The sequence below is a fragment of the Myxine glutinosa genome, chromosome 12, assembly GCF_964187855.1.
Source record: "Myxine glutinosa chromosome 12, kmMyxGlut1.1, whole genome shotgun sequence".
Classification (NCBI taxonomy): Eukaryota; Metazoa; Chordata; class Myxini; order Myxiniformes; family Myxinidae; genus Myxine; species Myxine glutinosa.
Genome location: NC_136272.1, coordinates 6,528,876 through 6,549,386, shown reverse-complemented (window position 1 = coordinate 6,549,386; position 20,511 = coordinate 6,528,876). Strand labels below are relative to the sequence as shown.

The 20,511-nt window shown below is 45.9% G+C and overlaps 1 protein-coding gene across 1 annotated transcript in view; it reads right to left on the bottom strand.

The window, feature by feature from the left end:
- LOC137415053 (thyroid hormone receptor beta-A-like) overlaps window positions 1–20,511 on the bottom strand; it is a 53,095-nt gene that overhangs the window by 18,166 nt on the left and 14,418 nt on the right. The window contains exons 3-4 of the mRNA XM_068100611.2: window positions 3,684–3,877; window positions 2,430–2,530 (exon numbers count right to left, since the gene is read on the bottom strand). Of these exons, the coding sequence (XP_067956712.1) occupies window positions 2,430–2,530; window positions 3,684–3,834 (252 nt within the window). The 5' untranslated portion in view covers window positions 3,835–3,877. The remainder of the gene's footprint in view (window positions 1–2,429; window positions 2,531–3,683; window positions 3,878–20,511) is intronic.

Genomic DNA, 20,511 nt, shown 5'->3' with positions numbered 1-20,511 from the left:
TAGCCATCTTCAAGAGGCTAATTGATGATCTTCCTCCTACCACGAGTGACGATGTTCCCCGACATCCGATATTGCTTTGATAATATCCAGGATTGGGGGGGGGAAATGGCAAGGTAAATTATTCACGTTGGTAGTAGGTAGTGGTTATGTAAAACAAACAACATCCAAGCCAACCAAACATAGACCTTTTGGTGTGTTTATATGCGTGTGTGTGTATGTATATGTGTGTGTATATATATATATATATATATATATATATATATATATATATATATATATATACATACACACACACACCCACATTCCAGAAAAAGTATCTAGATCAACTCTGCTAAATGAAGTAAGCAAGAGCAGGCCCGGTCTCAGCTTGCTGGGAAGTGGGTGAAATGTCGCCTGAGACCGGGCCTGCTCTTGCTTACTTCATTTTGCAGAGTTGATAGAGTTACCTTTTTTGGTTTGAAGGCCTTCTGTGTTCTATTGACAGTAGAACTCCTATGGAATTTCTTGGACCCCCTTTGGAATGTCTTGGACCCCCTTTGGAATGGCTTGGACCCCCTATGGAATGTCTTGGACCCCCTACGGAATGTCTTGGACCCCCTACGGAATGTCTTGGACCCCCTACGGAATGTCTTGGATCCCCTACGGAATGTCTTGGACCCCCTACGGAATGTCTTGGACCCCCTACGGAATGTCTTGGACCCCCTACGGAATGTCTTGGACCCCCTACGGAATGTCTTGGACCCCCTACGGAATGTCTTGGACCCCCTACGGAATGTCTTGGACCCCCTACGGAATGTCATGGACCCCCTACGGAATGTCATGGACCCCCTACGGAATGTCATGGACCCCCTACGGAATGTCTTGGACCCCCTACGGAATGTCTTGGACCCCCTACGGAATGTCTTGGACCCCCTACGGAATGTCTTGGACCCCCTACGGAATGTCTTGGACCCCCTACGGAATGTCTTGGACCCCCTACGAAATGTCTTGGACCCCCTACGGAATGTCTTGGACCCCCTACGGAATGTCTTGGACCCCCTACGGAATGTCTTGGACCCCCTACGGAATGTCTTGGACCCCCTACGGAATGTCTTGGACCCCCTACAGAATGTCTTGGACTCCCTACGGAATGTCTTGGACCCCCTACGGAATGTCTTGGACCCCCTACGGAATGTCTTGGACCCCCTACAGAATGTCCTAGACCCCCTACAGAATGTCCTAGACCCCCTACAGAATGTCCTAGACCCCCTACAGAATGGTCCTAGACCCCCTACGGAATGTCTTGGCCTGGTTTTAGACTTTCTATTTAGCTTTGACTGATGAATGTCTGGTCTGTTAATCATGACCAATTAAATATGACGTTACAATTCCATGAAAATAACCCAATACCTGCATGTGTCAACCCAACAAGTCATGCGTTACGCTCCGGATCAGAGAATTTTTAAAGTGATTCTTCACCCTCGAGTGGTCGGGCTAAAACGTATGTATAGCTTGATATCTCAAAAAGTTATGGACGGATCTAGCCCAAACTTGGTGCACCGGTTGCTTGTGTGACAAGGACGAATCCATTCAATTTTGGTGAAGATCTGAATACGGATCTGGATACGAGAGTTATTTACATTTTTAACTGATTCTTCACCATTGAGTGATAGGGCCAAAAACAATATATAGCACAATATTTCAAAAAAAAAAAATCGGACAGATTATGACAAAACTCGGTGGATGAGTTTGTTCGGTGACAAGAACCAGGCGATTAGATTTTGGTTCACGTCCGAATCCAGATCCGGCCTATCAGTGGGATACAAACTGTAAAACTGTTGAGCCTGGCGGAGGTGTGCGCTCTACAGAGGGCCCTTCTAGTTATTTTATGACTTGGCTGCTCCACAATACTGAACAGTTAACATCTGGCCTTCACCACACACATTATTTACCATGCCAACATTCACTACTATTGAGGTATTGACGATGTATATATGAAGATGATGTGTGCATCAGGACCTGTTACTGACTAGCACTCCACTGACTAGGCTAAGCTATCCATCTACCTGTATTCGCATCCGACACGTCTATCTAAAGAAACATTTTGTTTAATTTGTTAAAGCTGTATGTGACGTCATGTGACTTGCATCAGTTCGTACACATCCGGCTCTACCACCTTCTACGTAGTGGACAATGTAAGTCGGGCATTAAAATGGTGGCACTAAAAATACAGCGCTCTCCAAATTCCTATAACTGAAGCTAAAAACAAAACCCTCTAGGCCTCTACCACAAATTGCTACAAGTGAATTGTATGGCAGAGGTTTAGTGAGGACCAGCTCCAAATTGTTGGGACATCTTGGGTCCAAACACCACTAGTGTCCACTTCCTTTAACAAAGCAAAATTCTACACAGTGTCAGTTCAGTGTTGCCATGAACAATGTGAGCAATACCTTACAGCCCTCACAGGTAAGGCAATGATAGTGGTAACCGGTGGCTTTGTCTCCACACACGGCACACAGTTCATCCTTGCCCATGTAACTGGGAACATACACTGCACACGGTGACGACATTTTAGTTTGGCCTTCTCAATGACCGGAAGTACTGGTAAGTCAAAGCTCGACGAATCACATGATAGCACACTCTTACGAATACAATAATACCTTTAACATCCTTCATTAATTAGCACCTATCCCCCCCCCCCCCCCTCCCCTCCAAAATAAACATCAGTCAGTGCTATCAAGTGATACCAATGGTCGGGTTGAATGGTTGAAATACAGAGTTTGCTACAGGCCAAGACAACGCTTTGGTGATAATTATTCTGATAATGTTCATTCACACCAATGCAGCATACGGCTGCTGGTTGCATCATCTTTGGGGGAGCAGCTGTACCACTGATAGTTTTCTTTTCTGGTTCGGGCACAAGGCTGCGGGGCATCATTGGCCGAGGGTGCGGCCGTGCCGCTGATACAGTGCCATCTGCTGGTTATGGTATGAATTTGGAATTTCGTCATGGTGCCGGGGTGCGGACTCTTCACAAAGGACACCATGGGATCTTTAGCATCCACCAACGCACGCTGGTAGACGGAACGTCTGTTTAACGTCCATCCGAGGGCCGGCACACACATTGACGAATCAAATTGCCGATGAAACACCAGGATGACAGTTTATAGCCGGTTCGGGATTTAAGCCCAGGGTAGACCGCTTAGAGGTGAGTGTGCATACTTCCAGATCATAGTTCTTTTTTTAGCTACAATGACGTCACAAACCAATCTGTGAAAGAAAAAAAAAAAGAAAAGTTTCTTTGTGACGTCATACCGGCCAAGCATTGTTTTTCATCATCGTTTTAATGTTACTCGGCATCGAAAACGAGAGTATAATGTGTAGATGGACGCGCGTTTTGATGGACACCAATTAAAGACAGATGTGTGAAAATGTTGCTCATGACCTTTGAGTGAAAAGTCATTTACCAACAGGTGATTAGGTGTCATGTTTAGTGTCATCATGCGTGTGCTCCTCTTCAAATCCCTTCGGCTCTGTTGATTTGTCTTGTATCTTTAACCTTAACGTAAGAAAAGCACGAGCTTTACATGAGCCTTAGTCCTATAGAAATAGGTGTACCCCTAATAAAGTATCGAAGTTGTGTTTCGCACCTATTATTGTGGTGCTTTGTCACGAGGACAGTACCATTATAATTCACACTGTACCTTTTTTCCCCTCCTTCCCTGCACTTGTGGCTAATCTCAGCTCCTGCACGGTAAATGTTGTGCTGTCTGCCTGTCTGTGCGCAGGAGATGCAGATGATGAAGAAGAGGAGGGATATGGGTGCTGTACAAGGGACTCATCGTCGCTTGCCATGGGGCTTGCCAACTTTGCCAGTCACCAAATCAGGTCATGGTCCCTGCGGAGTAGGGTTAGGATATAATACAGATGCACAAGGATCCGTTAACCAATAGAGAAGTGTTAGCAACAAGGAAATTGTTGGGATTTAGTCAGAATTCATGGCACAAGGCATAATCTTATATATAGTTAGATTCATACATAAACAAAGTATTGTTACGGACCGCGGATAGGATGTTGTTTTGCCGAGCGGATGGCGCCGCGGCCCTAACAGTTACCCCGACTAACCCGATTCCTGGACGTTGGCCAAAATCGCGCCACAGATATTCAATATGGAAACCTCTAAAGCGACCGAATGTAAAGAGGAAGAAGAAGACGTACAGAAGAATAACAGGATTTATTATTTACACACACTAAAGCAAAAGGCGCAGTCAAGGTTATATACAGGGAAAATGGAAAAAGCAGGTGACAGTGAAAATACTAGCTTAACTATACAAGCTTAACTTATTCCCTGGGACAAGACAAACAAAACAAACTCACGTACACAAGAAGGATGGAATGGCAGGAATGAATGCTGGAAGGAGGAATGGGAAGGTTCAGCTGGGACAGATGGTTCGGGCTTGATCCCGCACGGGACGTCGGGCTGGACCTCGACGGCCACCGATGCCACCGCAATCTGGTTCCCGTGGGGTAACGGGTCGAAGCGGCCTGGTGGAGTCAACTGCTGGTGGAGCCAAAACTACTGGTGGGGCGCAACTCTTTCGTTGCACTTCTTGTTTCGCACTTCTGTCAAGGCTTCCCCGTGCTTCTGTTTCGCACTTCTGTCAAAGGCTTCCCCGCGCTTCTCTCGCACTTCTCCGAACTCATCTGAGGTGGGGGCGTTTTCCATGGGTTATATATAGCCCCACCCTTGAACCTTTTCGAACCTCCCCGATCGCTCTTCCTCCGCCCTCTCAAACCAAACCCCTCGTGCTTGGTTGGTTGTTCGGGGCTGGCTCCCTCCTCCCCTCTATGACGAGGTGGAGACCCGCCCTTCTTCTCCGAGCCGGAGCACATGGCGAATGGAGTCGCGGAGGGAACAGTTGGCAATTTGTTGGAAGGGGAATGTGAAGGGAAAGGGGATCTACTCTTATTTAATGCAGTGCAATGGAGTATTTAATTAATGGAAGACAAGGCCTTACCCGAATACACATAATAAGGATATAACTACTGAACAGGGATATATGGTGTCCTTCGTGTATGCTTTATGGAATTAACTACGGGAACGCCCTTTGATCTTTATACAACAACAATTGCAGGGAGGGTGACATTTTACCACAATTCATTACACAACAATAAAAAAAACAACATTCTCATATCCACAACAGTATGATTGAATCAATGCGAGACATCTATTTATTGGATACGGTACGGCAAAAATGGAAGCATGTTTAACCCCCACCCCTCCTTCACCGCATCATATATCATTGCCCCCCTCGTACCCCTCCCCCAACTTTACTTACGTCTCCTTCCAACCTCCATCACATGCTGCCTCCCCATTTCAATCGCCCAACTTTTTAATCCTCCCAGATAATTGTACACGATGATAACTGAGGATGGCCTGTTTGAGCTCCCTCTGAACCCAGGCACAAATCTGCACCGATATGAACTCAGTTCATGATGACAATGATAATGAACCCATCTGAACCGAACTCATGATCCAGGCAACAAGTTCAAATCCGATGTACCCTGTGTTTGGTTATTACCTCCGCCACCGGAGGTGGATAAAGGTTATGCTTTCACCTCTGTCTATTTGTAAACAGGACGTCTCAAAAAGTTGTGGACGGATTCAGATGAAATTTGGTGGAGAGGTTGGGTGTCTGACATGGACGAAATGACTGGGTTTTGGTTTTGATTTTGGTTTATTTCTCTCCCTGGATACTCTCTCCTCTGGTATGATAGACCTGCACCTCATCCTGGAGGAGGGGGGGGGGGTGGGGAGGGGTTGCTATCTTTATCAAAAACTCTTCCTCACTCTCCCTGCACTGCCCTCTCCCCACCTCACCCCAGGAGTACCTCTGGCTACGGCTTCCCCTCCGCTCCCACCTTTTGTTCATATGTGTTCTGTACCGTCCACCAAACAGTGATGACTCCATCTACATCTCGCTGTCTGACAACATGGACCAACTTCTATCCACTCATCCAAACTCTCTCTTCCTCATATGTGGCGACTTCAACTGTCATCATGCCAGCTGGCTGGGTTGGGTTCCTCTCTCACCAGCCATGGCACCTCAGCAAAGGACTTCTGTGACTCACTGGGACTGACACAATCTGTCAATTTCCCAACCCGGATCTCAGTCAATGGAGTATCTTCTCTTCTGGACTTGGTTATGACAAACTTCCCCACAAATGTCTGCTGCTCTTCTTCTGCTCCAATCGGTTCATCTGATCATGTGCTTGTTAAAGTGGACATCTCTCTGGCCATTCTCAGAGAGCCTCCTCAGCGCCGAAGAGTCTGGCATTTCACTCAGGCCGACTGGCATTGTCTTCAAGCAGCCATCAATCATCTGGACTGGTCTCCCATCTCTACTGCCCCTGACATCAACTCTTCCTGGGAATTTTTTCCAAAGTAAACTGCTCTCTCTCATGCACAGATTTATCCCCTCTCGTCTTCAGTTGTCATACCGTTCCTCCCGTCCATGGTACATGGAATCTTGTGGTGAGGCAGTTGCCTTGAAACAACTTGCCTTCGCCTCATGGAAAGCAAATCCAACTGAAGGCAATCTCAGTTCCTTTCACAAAGCTCAGAACAAGTGTGTCTACCCTCAGGAGAGCCAGGAAACAATATCTCTCTACTCTCAAGACTGTACTCTCAAACCTGTCTCCCTCCTCCAAATCCTGGTGGCGTCTGGTCAAATCCGTTTCTGGTGGTTGTTCCCCTTCCATCCCCTCCCTCACCTCAAACGGCTACTCAACGTGACAAAGCCAAATGCCTCAACACTGTTTGCCTCAAAATATTGTATCCCGAACCCATCTCTCTCTGAACCCACCTTACACAGTCGAATCCAGCTGCTCCTGTGTCCTTCTCTCCTGACAAGGTGGAGAAGTTTCTGTCAAACCTCAACTGATTCTGCAACTGGACCAGACAGCATCATCCCACGGGACCTAAAATCCTGCTTTGCTGCTCTATCTCACCCTCTCTCTGTTCTCTTCACCCTCTCTGTTGCTCAAGTTCATCTGCCGTCAGCTTGGAAATCAGCCAACATCACCGCTTTGCACAAAAAAGCTGCAAAAACAAATCCTTGAAACTACAGACCAATCAGCCTGCTCCCAATTATCAGCAAAGTCATGGAATCCATCATTGCTTCGGATATCAAATCCTTCCTCTTCTCCAATGGCTTGATATCTGATAATCAATGTGGCTTCAAACCAGGTCACTCTACTCTGGACATGCTGCTACTGCTGTCTCAACAGTGGATGGAGGTCCTCAACACCAAACAGGAAATCAGAGATGTCTCCCTTGACATATCTCATGCCTTGACATATCTGGCACCGAGCTCTGCTCACCAAACTCTCCTCCTATGGCATCCATGGAAATCTCCACGCATGACTTACGGATTCCTTTTTGGTTGCAGTCAATGTGTGGCCCTGAATGGAATTCTCTCATCTCCCCTTCCTGTTCAGGCTGCAGTTCCCCAAGGCAGTGTTCTGGGCCCTGTGCTTTTTCTAGTCTTCATCAATGATCTCTCCAACTCTCTGGAAAATCCTCTCTATCTCTTTGCTGATGTCTCCACTCTCTGCCGCTCCATATCTCAAACCTAAGATCGGCAGTCTGCAGCGTCCTCACTCTCTGCAGACCTGGACAAAATCTCAGACTGGTCAAACAAGTGGAACATGTCTTTTAATCCTGACAAATCTCATACTCTCACTTTGTCTCTCCGAAAAGACCGTCTGGATAACCCTCCCATTTACTTTCTCAACAATCCTCTCCAAGAAGTTCTGTCACTCAAGCTTTTGGGTCTCACTATCTGCCATGATCTTTCCTGGGAAAACCACATTTCCAAGCTGGCCTCCAAAGCCAGTCGCCGAATGGGCATCCTCCGTCATGCGAAGTCCTTCCTTGGCACCTCCGAGTCCCTCACCACATACAAGGCTTTCATCCGCACCTTGATGGAATACTGTTCTCCCCTCTGGGCTGGTGCTCCTGCCTCACACCTAGCTCGGATTCACGCTGTAGAAACCAAAGCTTTCAGAAGCATTGGAATCTCCCACGATGAAGCTAACTCAGAGGGTCTTTCACTCACACACCGCAGGCAGGTTGGTGGTCTTTGTCTTCTACCGACTCCTCTCTGGCCTAGCTCCCCCTGCTCTGTCTGTGCTGTGTCCCTAAATATTCCTTCAGGTCACACAAGATCTGCCAGCAACCCTCTTCTGGTGAAACTGCCTAAAGGCAAGACTCTCTGCAGCTCACCTTCACACTTTCATTCCTCTTTTCTCCCACCTCTGGAACAAACTCCCACACTCTCTTCAATCCCTCTCCTCCCTCCAGGTATTTAAAAGAGCTCTTCACCACCGTCTCTTATCTTTCCCCATCCAAAACCTTGATATTTTCTACCCCCGTTAATACACCCCAAATCCACCTCTTTTAATCTCAGACTTCATTTCTGAAATTCCTGGTGGTGTCAATTTGTTTTATACCGTGTACCCCTTCCCTTCCCCTCCCTCCCACACATCTCCTGATGTCCCTGTTCTCTACTGTTGTGCTTCCCTCTCTCTCCCTATCTTGTCTCCCACTCCCTTTATTATATGGTTTATGTGTCCGTTTATGTTTTTTTGTGTTTAATGTGCTAGCTCTTATACGAGCCTCGATGTTGTATTAAAAAAAAGAAGAAAAAAAACGAAAGATTTGGATCTGGATCCGAACATTTTTCAAGTGATTCTTCACCATTGAGAGGAGCCAAAAATAATAGATTGCATGATATTTCAAAAACTTATGACATATGACAAAAGACAAAAGGAGTTGCAAGAGTTGGTTAGGTGACAAAAAGGCGATTAGATTTTGGGTCAGGTCCGGATCCAGATCCGTCAGATAAAAAGGTGCAGAGGTGGAGAGGTAGCATACTTACATTTGGGCTGTTTATCCTGGGTTTGATTGCTGAACCAACTATAAACAGGCGGAGAGGTACTTTGCAGGCAGGAAGTTGTATCACAAGGTGCGCCATTCCTCAGATGGACATTGAGCTCGGCGTCACATCTGCTAGCATTAGTTAGTGGACGTTAAAGATACCTCAGAACGAATAGGCAAGTTATTTCCGGGACCCTGAATAAATTCCAAACTCCTGCCACCTTCAATCAAAATGTCACGCATGAACATCCGGTTGATGAGACTTGTGCCTAAAAACGTTTCCTGGCCAACCTTACCAGAAGGTGGGAATAATTGGGCCCAGTAAAGGAAGTCGTGAATCAAATTCGACACCACTGGGGATTGGACTTCAGTTCGACAGTCGTACAGGAAATTATTAATAAATTGCGAGTAAAATGTAAAGTATGTAAATAATGTCAACACATACTTTACACATTCCCCCAATTGCTTCTTCTGGCTGTGCGATGATTGCACCCGACTCATGTCAAAAGTCCACGTACTCTCCGATGTAGAAATTCAACCTACTGACCTTGGTTATCAATGAAGCACAACAAAGAGTCCGTGACCTGCAATTCTGCCGCACAATCTCTGACCAGTCTATTTGCACATCTCTCAACGCCGCATGTAAAGCTTTATGATCACTCAACTTACAACCGTCTACACATTAACTTACTTTTCTTATCGGAATTCCACGATTGATGTACTCTTCATATTTATGTCGATAGGCCCTCCCTATAAACAACAGTACAAGGATCAAGGTTAACCATGTTTAAAGCATTCCGGAGCTCACTGTGTACCTGTCCATGCAACAGCCCTTCAATAAAATAATTATTCTGTTTTCCACTCAGGTATCTAGGACAGCTCACAAAATATTGGTTCCCATGAAGTGAATATCGAGTGAAACCTTCTCTTCGGAAATAACATCAAAAGTATAGCGAGAATGGGATCTTTTTCTTTGGAAACAAGTTGTTTCTGTGGTTTTATAGTCACTATTCTTTTGTAATGAACTGAAGCTTGTGGATGAATATATTTGCATATGATTACATATATATGTTGGAACCCATCTGTGGATCGGTCCCATCGGCCGATGGGTCTGACCCGTTTGGCGACCCATCTGTGGATGCACGAGAAATGACAATGCAGACCCATCGGCCGATGGGTCTGCGCCATCTGCGGATGTGTTGTTCACCTTGAAGGAATGTGTATGCATCAATGGTGGATGAGTTAACCTAACCCTAACCCTAACCCTAACCTAACCCTAACCCTAACAACCCTACCCCTAACCCTAACAACTAACCCTAACAACCCTAACTAACACATCCGCAGATGGCGCAGACCCATCGGCCGATGGGTCTGCATTGTCATTTCTCGTGCATCCACAGATGGGTCGCCAAACGGGTCAGACCCATCGGCCGATGGGACCGATCCACAGATGGGTTCCAACATATATAGTGTTGCGGATATGGGATTTGCATCCATCCATATCCGCTTGTAAATATTCCCCTATTTCCTCAATACTTCCCAACTATCCCCAATCCCCCATTCCCTAGTCCCATTTTCTGTAAACAACACTCTGTAGACCCGACCTCCCCCTATTTCCCCCATTAAATGTCGTGCCCAGGTTCACCGCATCTCATGTAAGACAACTATAGGACATCTTGCTAGTTATTCTTAGTCTATGTCAGTTAAGGACTCGTTTCCATTAATTCTGACCCTTCGTTGCACCAGAATGTGATTGTATGGCACCGTTAGGAAGTTTAGGACCTCCCAATACCTCCCCGCAGCTCTTCCTCACAGTTCAACAACAACAACAACAACAACAACAACGAGCGCAGGAAGTGCGCGTCCTCACTCCGGCTTGGTTGGTAGGGGGTGTTGGGAGGGCACCAGGCCTTCCCAACGAGCCGCCATCAAACATGTGCTCGACGGGGTTACCAAATAGGGGCTCCCTGTCAGCTCCTCGTCAAGGGCGGAGCCCGGTAACCCCCGCACCCAATGGAAGCGGCGGACCGGCCCCAGTGGGGCAGAACCAACCAGCCGAGGGCGTGTCACTCCCGGCTGAGCATGCGCAGTGAGGGGGAGGGGACGTCAGATGCGCGCTGAGCTTGAAGCAAGAAAGACGTCCCCTCTGAGCGCTGTGAGGCCTCCCCGCATCTTCTGGACCGTGCTTTATCCTGTCCCCGAGCCAAGGTGCACCTTGTGCTATCGACCTACCTGTCCCTTCCTGCCATCAATCCCTGTGTAAGTCTGCCTTGTTCCGTTTGTCTGAGGTCTGTCTGGGAAAAGATAAGACGGTAATTAAGTGCCCATCTCTTCTGTGTCTTTACCTCACTGCCTTGTAATCTACCCCTTTTCTCCACCACTGTAATTATACCCTCCTCCGGAGGTCTTGAGAACTGTACCCCTTGCGTCGTTTCCTCTTTCCCAGTCGTCGTGTCCTTTCCATCATTGATTTGGCATAGCGCGATTTGGCCAACGTCTGGGCGAATCGGGTGAGTTGGGGAAGAATCGGGGGAACTGTTCGGTCACGGTAATACCAACCGCTCGGTAAATAACATCTTTAACCGTGTCCGCAACAATTTGTACAACTTGGTTTATTAATTGGGCGATCCTGAAGTTCAATTCCCGGTGGTGTCGAAGTGTACATACAAACAAGCATCATAGCATCACCCGGTCACATGGCAATAGATGATCCGCAGGATAGCCTGAGTGTGAGGAGAGTGCAATTTGATCATGTGAACAATGACTCAGGGTTACAATTATAAATTTGAAATTACATGCTGAAAATTGGGTGCGCTTATCCCTTCCCAAAATTATTTATTATGCTGGAGACAACACTCGCTCTTCATAAACATGGAATAGGAAGATAAAAGTTTTATAAAATGAAAACTCAGGGCGGAAAGCAAGGAACACGTGGAAGCAATGAACCCCAAATGGCACAAACACAAACACACACTTAGCTGAGAACAAATACGGATTGATGCTGATCTTATTCTATATTTATTGACATGTGCGCACACGCACAAACACACATGCGCACACAGTAAAGAAGAGGATCGCAGTTAGCGGGGTTAAGCTCTTCTCTCAGCCTGGGTGATATACATAGTACAGCGGATAAGCTCTCATATTTTAACAAATTGTGCATTTTTTGAGAAAAACATGAAATTTCTAGCATAGTTAGTATATACCATAAGGTTTATTTTCAGATGTGGAGGGAAGTCAGATTTGACCTCTGAGGACCGTGAGAGGTCAAATCCAAAATGGCCGCCAGTCCACCGGGTCGAATGTTCAAACGCGCTTATAGGTGTCATTTCCAACTAAATTGGGGATGCCCATTCATTTGGTGATACTTTTGAGATCGCCAGAACTCAAGGACATGCATTTAGGTCACGGTCAAATTACGTTAAATATCTATTTTTATGATACTGCAGTTGGAACTGCTATAGGAAAAAGTTCATTTGAACTTTTAAAACTTTATTTTTTCAGGTACAGGGAGGGATAGGTACAGAACACCCAAAGACCAGAAATGATGAAAAAAAGTGTTTACACTGCAAGGAATGATGCAATAACCTCTGAAAAAATAACTGTAGTTAACCAAGTATGTCCATCAAAGCTTACATTAAATCAAGTGCAATGATGAAAATTGGTAATGATCTAAATCTAACAGTCTCCAGAACAGAAGCACAGTGCAGTGCACTTGAATGCAGCTTTGGCACACTTGCAGCGTCCAGTGCACCCTTTCTTGCAGCCACAGTCGATCAATTCATGGCACGATTTTGATGCTTCAGGAAGAGTGGTCCAAAGAGGCTGCCACCCAGTTGTCTCCTTTGTCCAGCCCCAGTCAGGTGGGTCTGGCATCTCTGGATCCATGACCAATGCCTGGTTCCAACAGTAGGCCTGGTAGCAAGTGCGCTTGATGTGCTGCTTGAGTGTTGCCTGGGTTGGAGGAATGTTCTCTAGAGTTCTATACTTCTGTGTGAAGAGCTGTTTCCTGGCATCATTCACTTCCGTGCTCTCACTGGTTCTATCGTACATCAGCACCACAAATCGCTCTAGCAGTAACATTGAGCCTTCACTGACCTCACTTGACATGCCTAGGAGTTCACTGAAAGCATCATTCACCTCTGGGCATCCCCAATTTAGTTGGAAATGACACCTATAATGTTTTTCTACACTATTTGGTTCCAAAATTAAGCGCGTTTGAACATGACTCGGTGGACTGGCGGCCATTTTGGATGTACTGTTTTGGATGTACTAAACAGTGCATGGGCGCCATGTACTGTTTAGATTTTGATGATTTGCATGTGTGTGATATGATTCAACGGATGTTTATATGAATCGTTTAAAATAAAAAAAGCCTTCAATTTCTGATATTTTACCTTTTCATTTGGGCCTCCCAATTGAAGCCCCGCCCATAGGTTGGGTACCGTTGCTAGTAGGTGGTCATATCAGCCGAGACAAAGGCTTGGGGGGAGATCCATAGTGCGTGATTTTGGGCAATCCTGCCAATCGAATATGTATGGTTCAGGTCATGAAGGTGCCGAATGCTGCATAGAGCATGGAATTGCTCAGTCAGAATTGTGGAAAGGATTTTGAAGTTGCTCCGCTTGGACGAGAATTTGAAACAGTACCTTTCCATGAGCACGCATCGTGGGTTGTACAGGTACCATCGACTCGGTGTCAGAGTGAAATCTGCACCTGGCATCTATCAACGCGTCATGGACAGTTTATTGCTGCCGAACGCAATGGCGTTTGTTACCGGGATTATACTCTAGTTACCCTTCATACGGATGCTGAACATCTACAAAACCTGGATTGAGTCCTCAAGAAGATATCAGACTCCGGCCTACGCCTGCAGAGACAAATGCAAGTTTATGGTGCCATATGTCACTTACCTGGGTCATACAATTGATGCCGGGGGGTCTACACCCGACAGATGAGAAAGTTCGAGCTGTGAAGTCCGAATCAAGCTCCTGCTTCACGAGACGTGACCGAATTGAAGTCATACCTCAGTTTGGTTCAGCTCTAGTCATTACATCCTGAATGTGAGCAATGTCTTGGACCATCTTTGTCTCTTGAAAAAACGAGTGTCCTGGAGCTGGGGGTCCACTGAACAATCAGCATTCCAGACCTCCAAGGATCTACTCAAGTTGTCCGGCGTTCTCGTTCATTTTGATCGAGAGAAGGATCTCGTGCCGATACGAGATGACTGTCGTATTGAGTGGGTAGCAAGTGATCTCACATGATGGCCGACGGTACAGAAAGACCTGTTGCAGGTGCTTCCAGATCGCTGTCCCCGGCGAAGAACTATTCCAAACTTGACAAGGAAGGATTGGGAATTGTTTTTGGCATCAGCAAATTTCGTCAGGACTTTCTCGGCCATCATTTCAGGATTCGCACTGATTAGTCTGTTTGGTCCGAATAAGGAGACATTTGACACTCTGCCACCCAGGATCATCCGTTGGTCCCCGTTTCTCACTGCTTATGACAACACCATATGTCAGTTACTCTTTTCCCCTTCCTGAATCGGTTGTTAATTCTCCTATGCCAGGATCCATTACCACACTAACGGATCTTTTGGAAGATTGTGGACGCCGGCCAGATCTGCACGGCTCCACGATTGAATGACATTGAATGACAGGAGCCTGAGATCGGTGCCAAATGCACAAGATTGCTGATGCAATGAAGCTGAAGAGATTCCTCAGTGCACATTCTGGGTGATTATTCTTTGGTCGATTTACCCAAATTGCCTGGCATTCTGGGAAAAGGAACATACACTTAATTTGAATCCCCCCCCCCCCCCCCACCCCCTGTATTGTGCATGACCTGAGGGGGTATCTGTTGTGTGTAATGCCCTCGTGTATACAAGTATCGCAAGAAACGAGGAAATCTATTTGCTGAAGAAAAAACAAAATTATTGTTCATTACATCATGCCCACGTATAATCCCAATCAAAACTCCCATAATGCACCAGAGGTCAAAGTACAACAGCAACTAGAAAGTTCATAAAATATTACCCTGCGCCATCTTGAGAAACAAGGACATGTGTGCGGTCTACAAGCGGAAAATTTGATTGGTTGAGATGACGTAAAATGCCGTAATATTTTGTCCAAGTACTGCTTAACGAAAGGTTTTTGAAGGTGTCAAAAAGGTGATTTATGTTCTGCATTGTTCAAATATATAATTAAATTGAAATAAAATGGGAATTTTAAAGATGGTCGAAATAAATTCCGTAAGTTTCACCACGGTTGATGCAGCGTATTTTACACCACCCTAACACATTACAATAGTTATCAGTGCCTGTTTGTGTCCTTTACAACATCCTTAAAAATAGAGTTTCCTGTTTGGAATGATTTTAATTTTGTTTCACTGCTGCGCAGGCAGAGTACAGCAGTAATCTCACTCCTCCGTGCGTGTTTGAGATCGGGATGAATTCATGGCGAAAGGAATGCTAAACTACACGTTAGTTTTCCGAAGTGTGTTCATAATATAACATTCAATTGAAATGAGATTGTTCCGCAATCATAAACTGACGGTGGAGGACAGAAACAACACAACAACAGGCATTTTAACGCCATTTTCCCTGCTAGAGCGGGGGTTAGCCTTGCGGTCCCCATGACAATCTTCTCCATTTTGCCATATTTTCTGCATCTCCCCTTGTTAACCCCCTTGCCCGCATTTCTTCTTCCACCGTCTTCAGCAAAGTCTTTCTCGGTCTTCCTCGTCTTCTACTTTCTCTACTTCCTTCTACATTCATTTCCATCACTCTTCTCAACCAGTCACTTTCATCCTTCCTCAACACATGATCAAACCATCTCAACCTGTTTCTCTTCACAGCATCAATCACAGGCTCTCTTCCCATCATCTTTCGCAATTCATCATTTGTCTTCCTCTCTCTCAACGATGCTCCACACATCCACTGAACCATTCGCATTTCCACCCTTTCCAGACTTCGTTGCTGCTCTACGTTCATTACCCATGTCTCGCTCCCATAAATCATAACACTTCTCACACATGCAGCATACACCTTTCCCTTCAGCTTCAACGAAACTCCCCTCCTCGTCAGCATGCCACTCAGTTCCCGAAACTTCTTCCATGCACATCTGACTCGAGCAACCGTTGCCGAGTCTGATCTACCTTCTCCATTCAGCATGTCTCCGAGGTAAACAAAATGTTTTCGCACCTTCCAGCTTCACACTGTCTCCAACATAGAATTCAACATTTCCCCCATCTGCAGCTCCCTCTGTGCACACCTTACATTTGAATGTAGCTGCCACACTGGTTAATGACCCTCTCAAACCACAACATTTTTGATGAACCCACTCAGCGCACATTGTACATTGAATGGAGTTCACTCCGACACCCTTCCTGCACACAGCACATGGCCACTTCCCAGTTCTTTCCACCTCACCACATGCTTTACCACTTGCCATCACCTTCGTCTTTCCGATATCCACCTTCAGACCTTTTGTCTCCATACATTCCTTACACTTGTTCATCTTCTCCTTCAGTCCATCCATACTTTCGGCAAACAACACCAGACATTTGCATACAACAACTCCCACAGCAAAACCCTCCTTTACGTTCCGAGCCAGCACCTCCATCACTGCTACAAATCGTCGTGGACTTAGTACCAACCCCTGATGCACTCCCACCTTCACCTCAAACTCACCACTGTTCCCGTCCTTCGGCTTTACAGCTGTGCGCGCTCTCTCTCGTACATTGTCATCACTACTCTGATCAACCAATCCTCCATTACTCTGATCAACCATTCCTCCACTCCTAACTTCCTCAATGACCATGTCACTACTTCGCGTGGAAGCCTATCGAATGCTTTCTCCAGATCAACAAACCCAAGAAACAACTTCTTCCTCTTCTCCATGTACTTCTCCTGCAACTGCCTCACAATAAAAAAGACGTCTGTCGTTCCTCTTCCTGGCATAAATCCAAACTGCATTTCGTCGATCTTCACCTTCTTCCTTATCCTCCTCTCCAACACCCTTTCCAATACCTTCATTCCATGCTTCAATAACGTTTTCGCTTGATACGAGCCACAGTCCAGAGGGTCACCTTTCCCCTTGTACAGAGGGACGAGGGTACTCAGTTCCCAACCACTGGAATGCGGCCTTCTTTCACCACCAGATTACAGATCTCTGTCATTCTCTTCACACCCCAAATTCCTGCTGCCTTCAACATATTTCCCACAATTCCCGTCGGCCCTCCCGCTTTTCTACTCTTCATTGCTTTTATCGCTTCCTCAACTTCCTTCTCAGTTATCTTCTCTGCCAATCCTAAAACTGGGTTACTCTCTATGTTGCCATCCCATTCATTCTCTGCATTCAACATTATTTCCACATATCTCTTCCATCTTCCTTTAATTCCATCTGGGTCCACAACGATCTGTCCCACTTCATCCTTCAAGCAACTCACCCTCATCACATCACACCTCTTTTGCTATCTGCTTTGCAATCCTGAATACCGCTCTCTGACCCTCTTCTGAATCCAAGCGTTCTCCGAACATTTTCCTACATGCCTATGCCTCCTGCACCTTTGCTACCTCTTTCTTTGCAGCCTTATAACTTTCCTGTCTGCCTTTTCTGCCCCCGTGCCCTTCGCCTTCTGCCACTCCTTGAACTTCTTCCTCGTCTCGTCAATCCTCTTTCCAACTTCATCATCCCACCACCATGTTTCCGAGTGCCTCGGTGGTCCTTTTGTCCATCCACATACCTCACCAACGGCTCCCAACAGACTATCTTTCATTGACATCCAACCACTTTAAAGCTCAACCACATCATCCTCTACCCTACTCAGCCTCTCTTTTATTGCCTCACTTACTGTCACCTCTTTCAACCTCCACACCTTCATTTTCGCTTGGTACTTCACCCGCCGAGCTCTCCTCGCACCTTTCACCCTTATGTCACAGACAACCAAGTGGTGCTGTGAAACAGCCTCCTCCCCCGGGATCACCTTTGTGTCCCGGAGGTGCCCCCTATCTCGCCTACGCACCATCAGGTCCTCAACGGCTGTCGTCGACCCACCTGAAGTGTATGTAACAAGCTTATTATCCTCTTTCTGGAACTGAGTATTACAAATCAACAAATCAGCTCCATCAGCAAACTCCAAAATCCTTTCACCTTTTCCATTCCTCACACCATATCCGTAACCACCATGAACTCCCTCAAAACTATCCATACTCCTTCCCACATGTCCATTTAGGTCTCCTCCCACCACACCAACTTCCTCATCTTTCACGTTTTCCATCAGCTACTCTATCGCACACCAGAACCTGTCCTTCTCTTCATCGCTCCGACCGACCTGCGGAGCATATACCGAGATGACGTTCACCAAGAGCTTTCCAATCATCATTTTCACCATCATCAACCTTTCACTCACTCTAGTCACACTCACCACACTGTCTGCAAACTCCTCAGAAAACAGGACACCAACACCATGCACGCCTTCTAGGCACCCTTGCCACACAAACGTGTATTTCTGTCCCTGCCTACCCTTCACCATTCTCACACCACTTCCCTTCCATCTCGTCTCCTGCACACAACATATGTCCACTCTTCTTCTGACCAATACTTCCACCACTTTTCCTGATCTCCCTGTCATTGTCCCTACATTCCATGTCCCAAACCTCAGAAACCGATCCTCACGTGGGGCATCAGACGTTTCGTCGTCAAAAATGGATTGATTTCCACCCTTGCTTTGATCGGGTTCCCCATCTTGAGTTTTGACGAGAGGGAGTGGGCTACCCCACGGGGTGCTTCCGGCTGTACCCTGCCCACATGTTGTAATTGTCATGGTTCCCTTTTTGAGGCAATGTTTTTATGGTCGGATGCCCTTCCTGACGCCAACCCTTTTAGTCACCTCTTATGACACGCAGGGATACGGTGTACCTATTCTAAACCGGGGTACACACCGGGTACCAGGGTGCACACCGGGTTAGAAAGACAAACAGATACAAGTGAACCGGCTTGCTTAACCCGGCTTTTCAATTTGCGTGCGCAGCGTAATAAGAATGAACTAGAAAATGTCTGAAATGCAAAGTCCGTCCGCATCCATTTGTATCAGACTTCTTCTTATTCTTCCTTCTTCCTCTTCCATAACAAAAACAGTTTTAAAAAAATACAAAATGAAAATTGATGATTTTAGGCAACCTTGACCTTTGAATCTTAAGAAAAAAACAAACAATTGACTCCTACCTACCTTTTGATTGGAAAAAAACAAACAATTGACTCCTACCTACCTTTTGATTGGTAAACCTAATTCAGCGACCTAATCAACCCAATCAACATGCAATCTTTAAATTTCAGATGAAAATTGGCGATTTTATGCAACCTTCACCTTTGACCTTTTGTTGTTTTTTTGACAAAATTATTAATTTGCCTTCTCCGTATTATCGTAATAAAGCTTTGGTGAAAATTTGATGACAAAACTCAAATGGTAAAAAGTTACGGCCTGGAGAGACACACAGACAGAAACACAGCAGCGATTACAAATCCCCGTCTCCTGCTATGCAAGGGGAGGGATAATAATATGAAAACAAAATAACAACTTGGGACATGTCACTTTACATCAATTAAAGGACATTATTTGACATTTGAGCCAGGTGTTGGCTTAACAGTTAAGGTTGCTGGCGCGAGATCACAAGGTCCTCAGTTCAAGCACCTGTCGTGCCGTTGAATTAACACTAGATGGGTTGACTCAGCCTGTCATCCTTCCGAGGTCGGCAAAATGAGTGCCAGCTTACTTGGGATGAATGAGCCATTCGTGTATACTGCGTCGGAATGGTGACACATCCAGGATTGTGCCCAATAACCAAGGAAACTGCTTCGGCAGCCATATGCAAAAGGGAGTGGTTATCATCATCATTTGACATTTAAATGACTATCAGCAATACCCACCCTATGAGCGGGGCTTCAATTGGGAGGCCCAAATGAAAAGGTAAAATATCAGAAATTGAAGGCTTTTTTTACTTTAAACGATTCATATAAACATCCGTTGAATCATATCACACGCAAATCATCAAAATCTAAACAGTACATGGTGCCAAGTTTGAAAAAAGATTGAAATCTGCAAAACGGAAGCGGCCGCCACACCTGTTTCTCAGTCGCACGTTTATGTGTGAAGAGTACGCGCCGAATCTGTAACACAGAAGTGGCCGCTACACCTGTTTCTCAGTCGCTTTGCACACGCTGCCGTGTTACTTCGGATCTGCACGTTTCTATAGGACGCACGTTTTCACAATGCGTTCGGATCCGCACGTTTCTATAGGACGCACGTTTTCACAATGCGTTCGGATCCGCACGTTTCAACAATGAAAACATCGTCACTTAAACGATTTATATTTCATGACGCTCATTCTTACGCTCATTAAACATTAAACATTAAACGTTCATTAAAGGATTACGAAACGAAAAACATTACGAAATTATGTTCACACTGTCACGTCAAACACTACCGTGAACACATACATCGTCACAACATCGTCACAATGAACGTTATGCGAACGTGAATGTTATGTGGGAGTCCAAACTTGAGCATGCTGGAGACCAAAGCTGAAATTG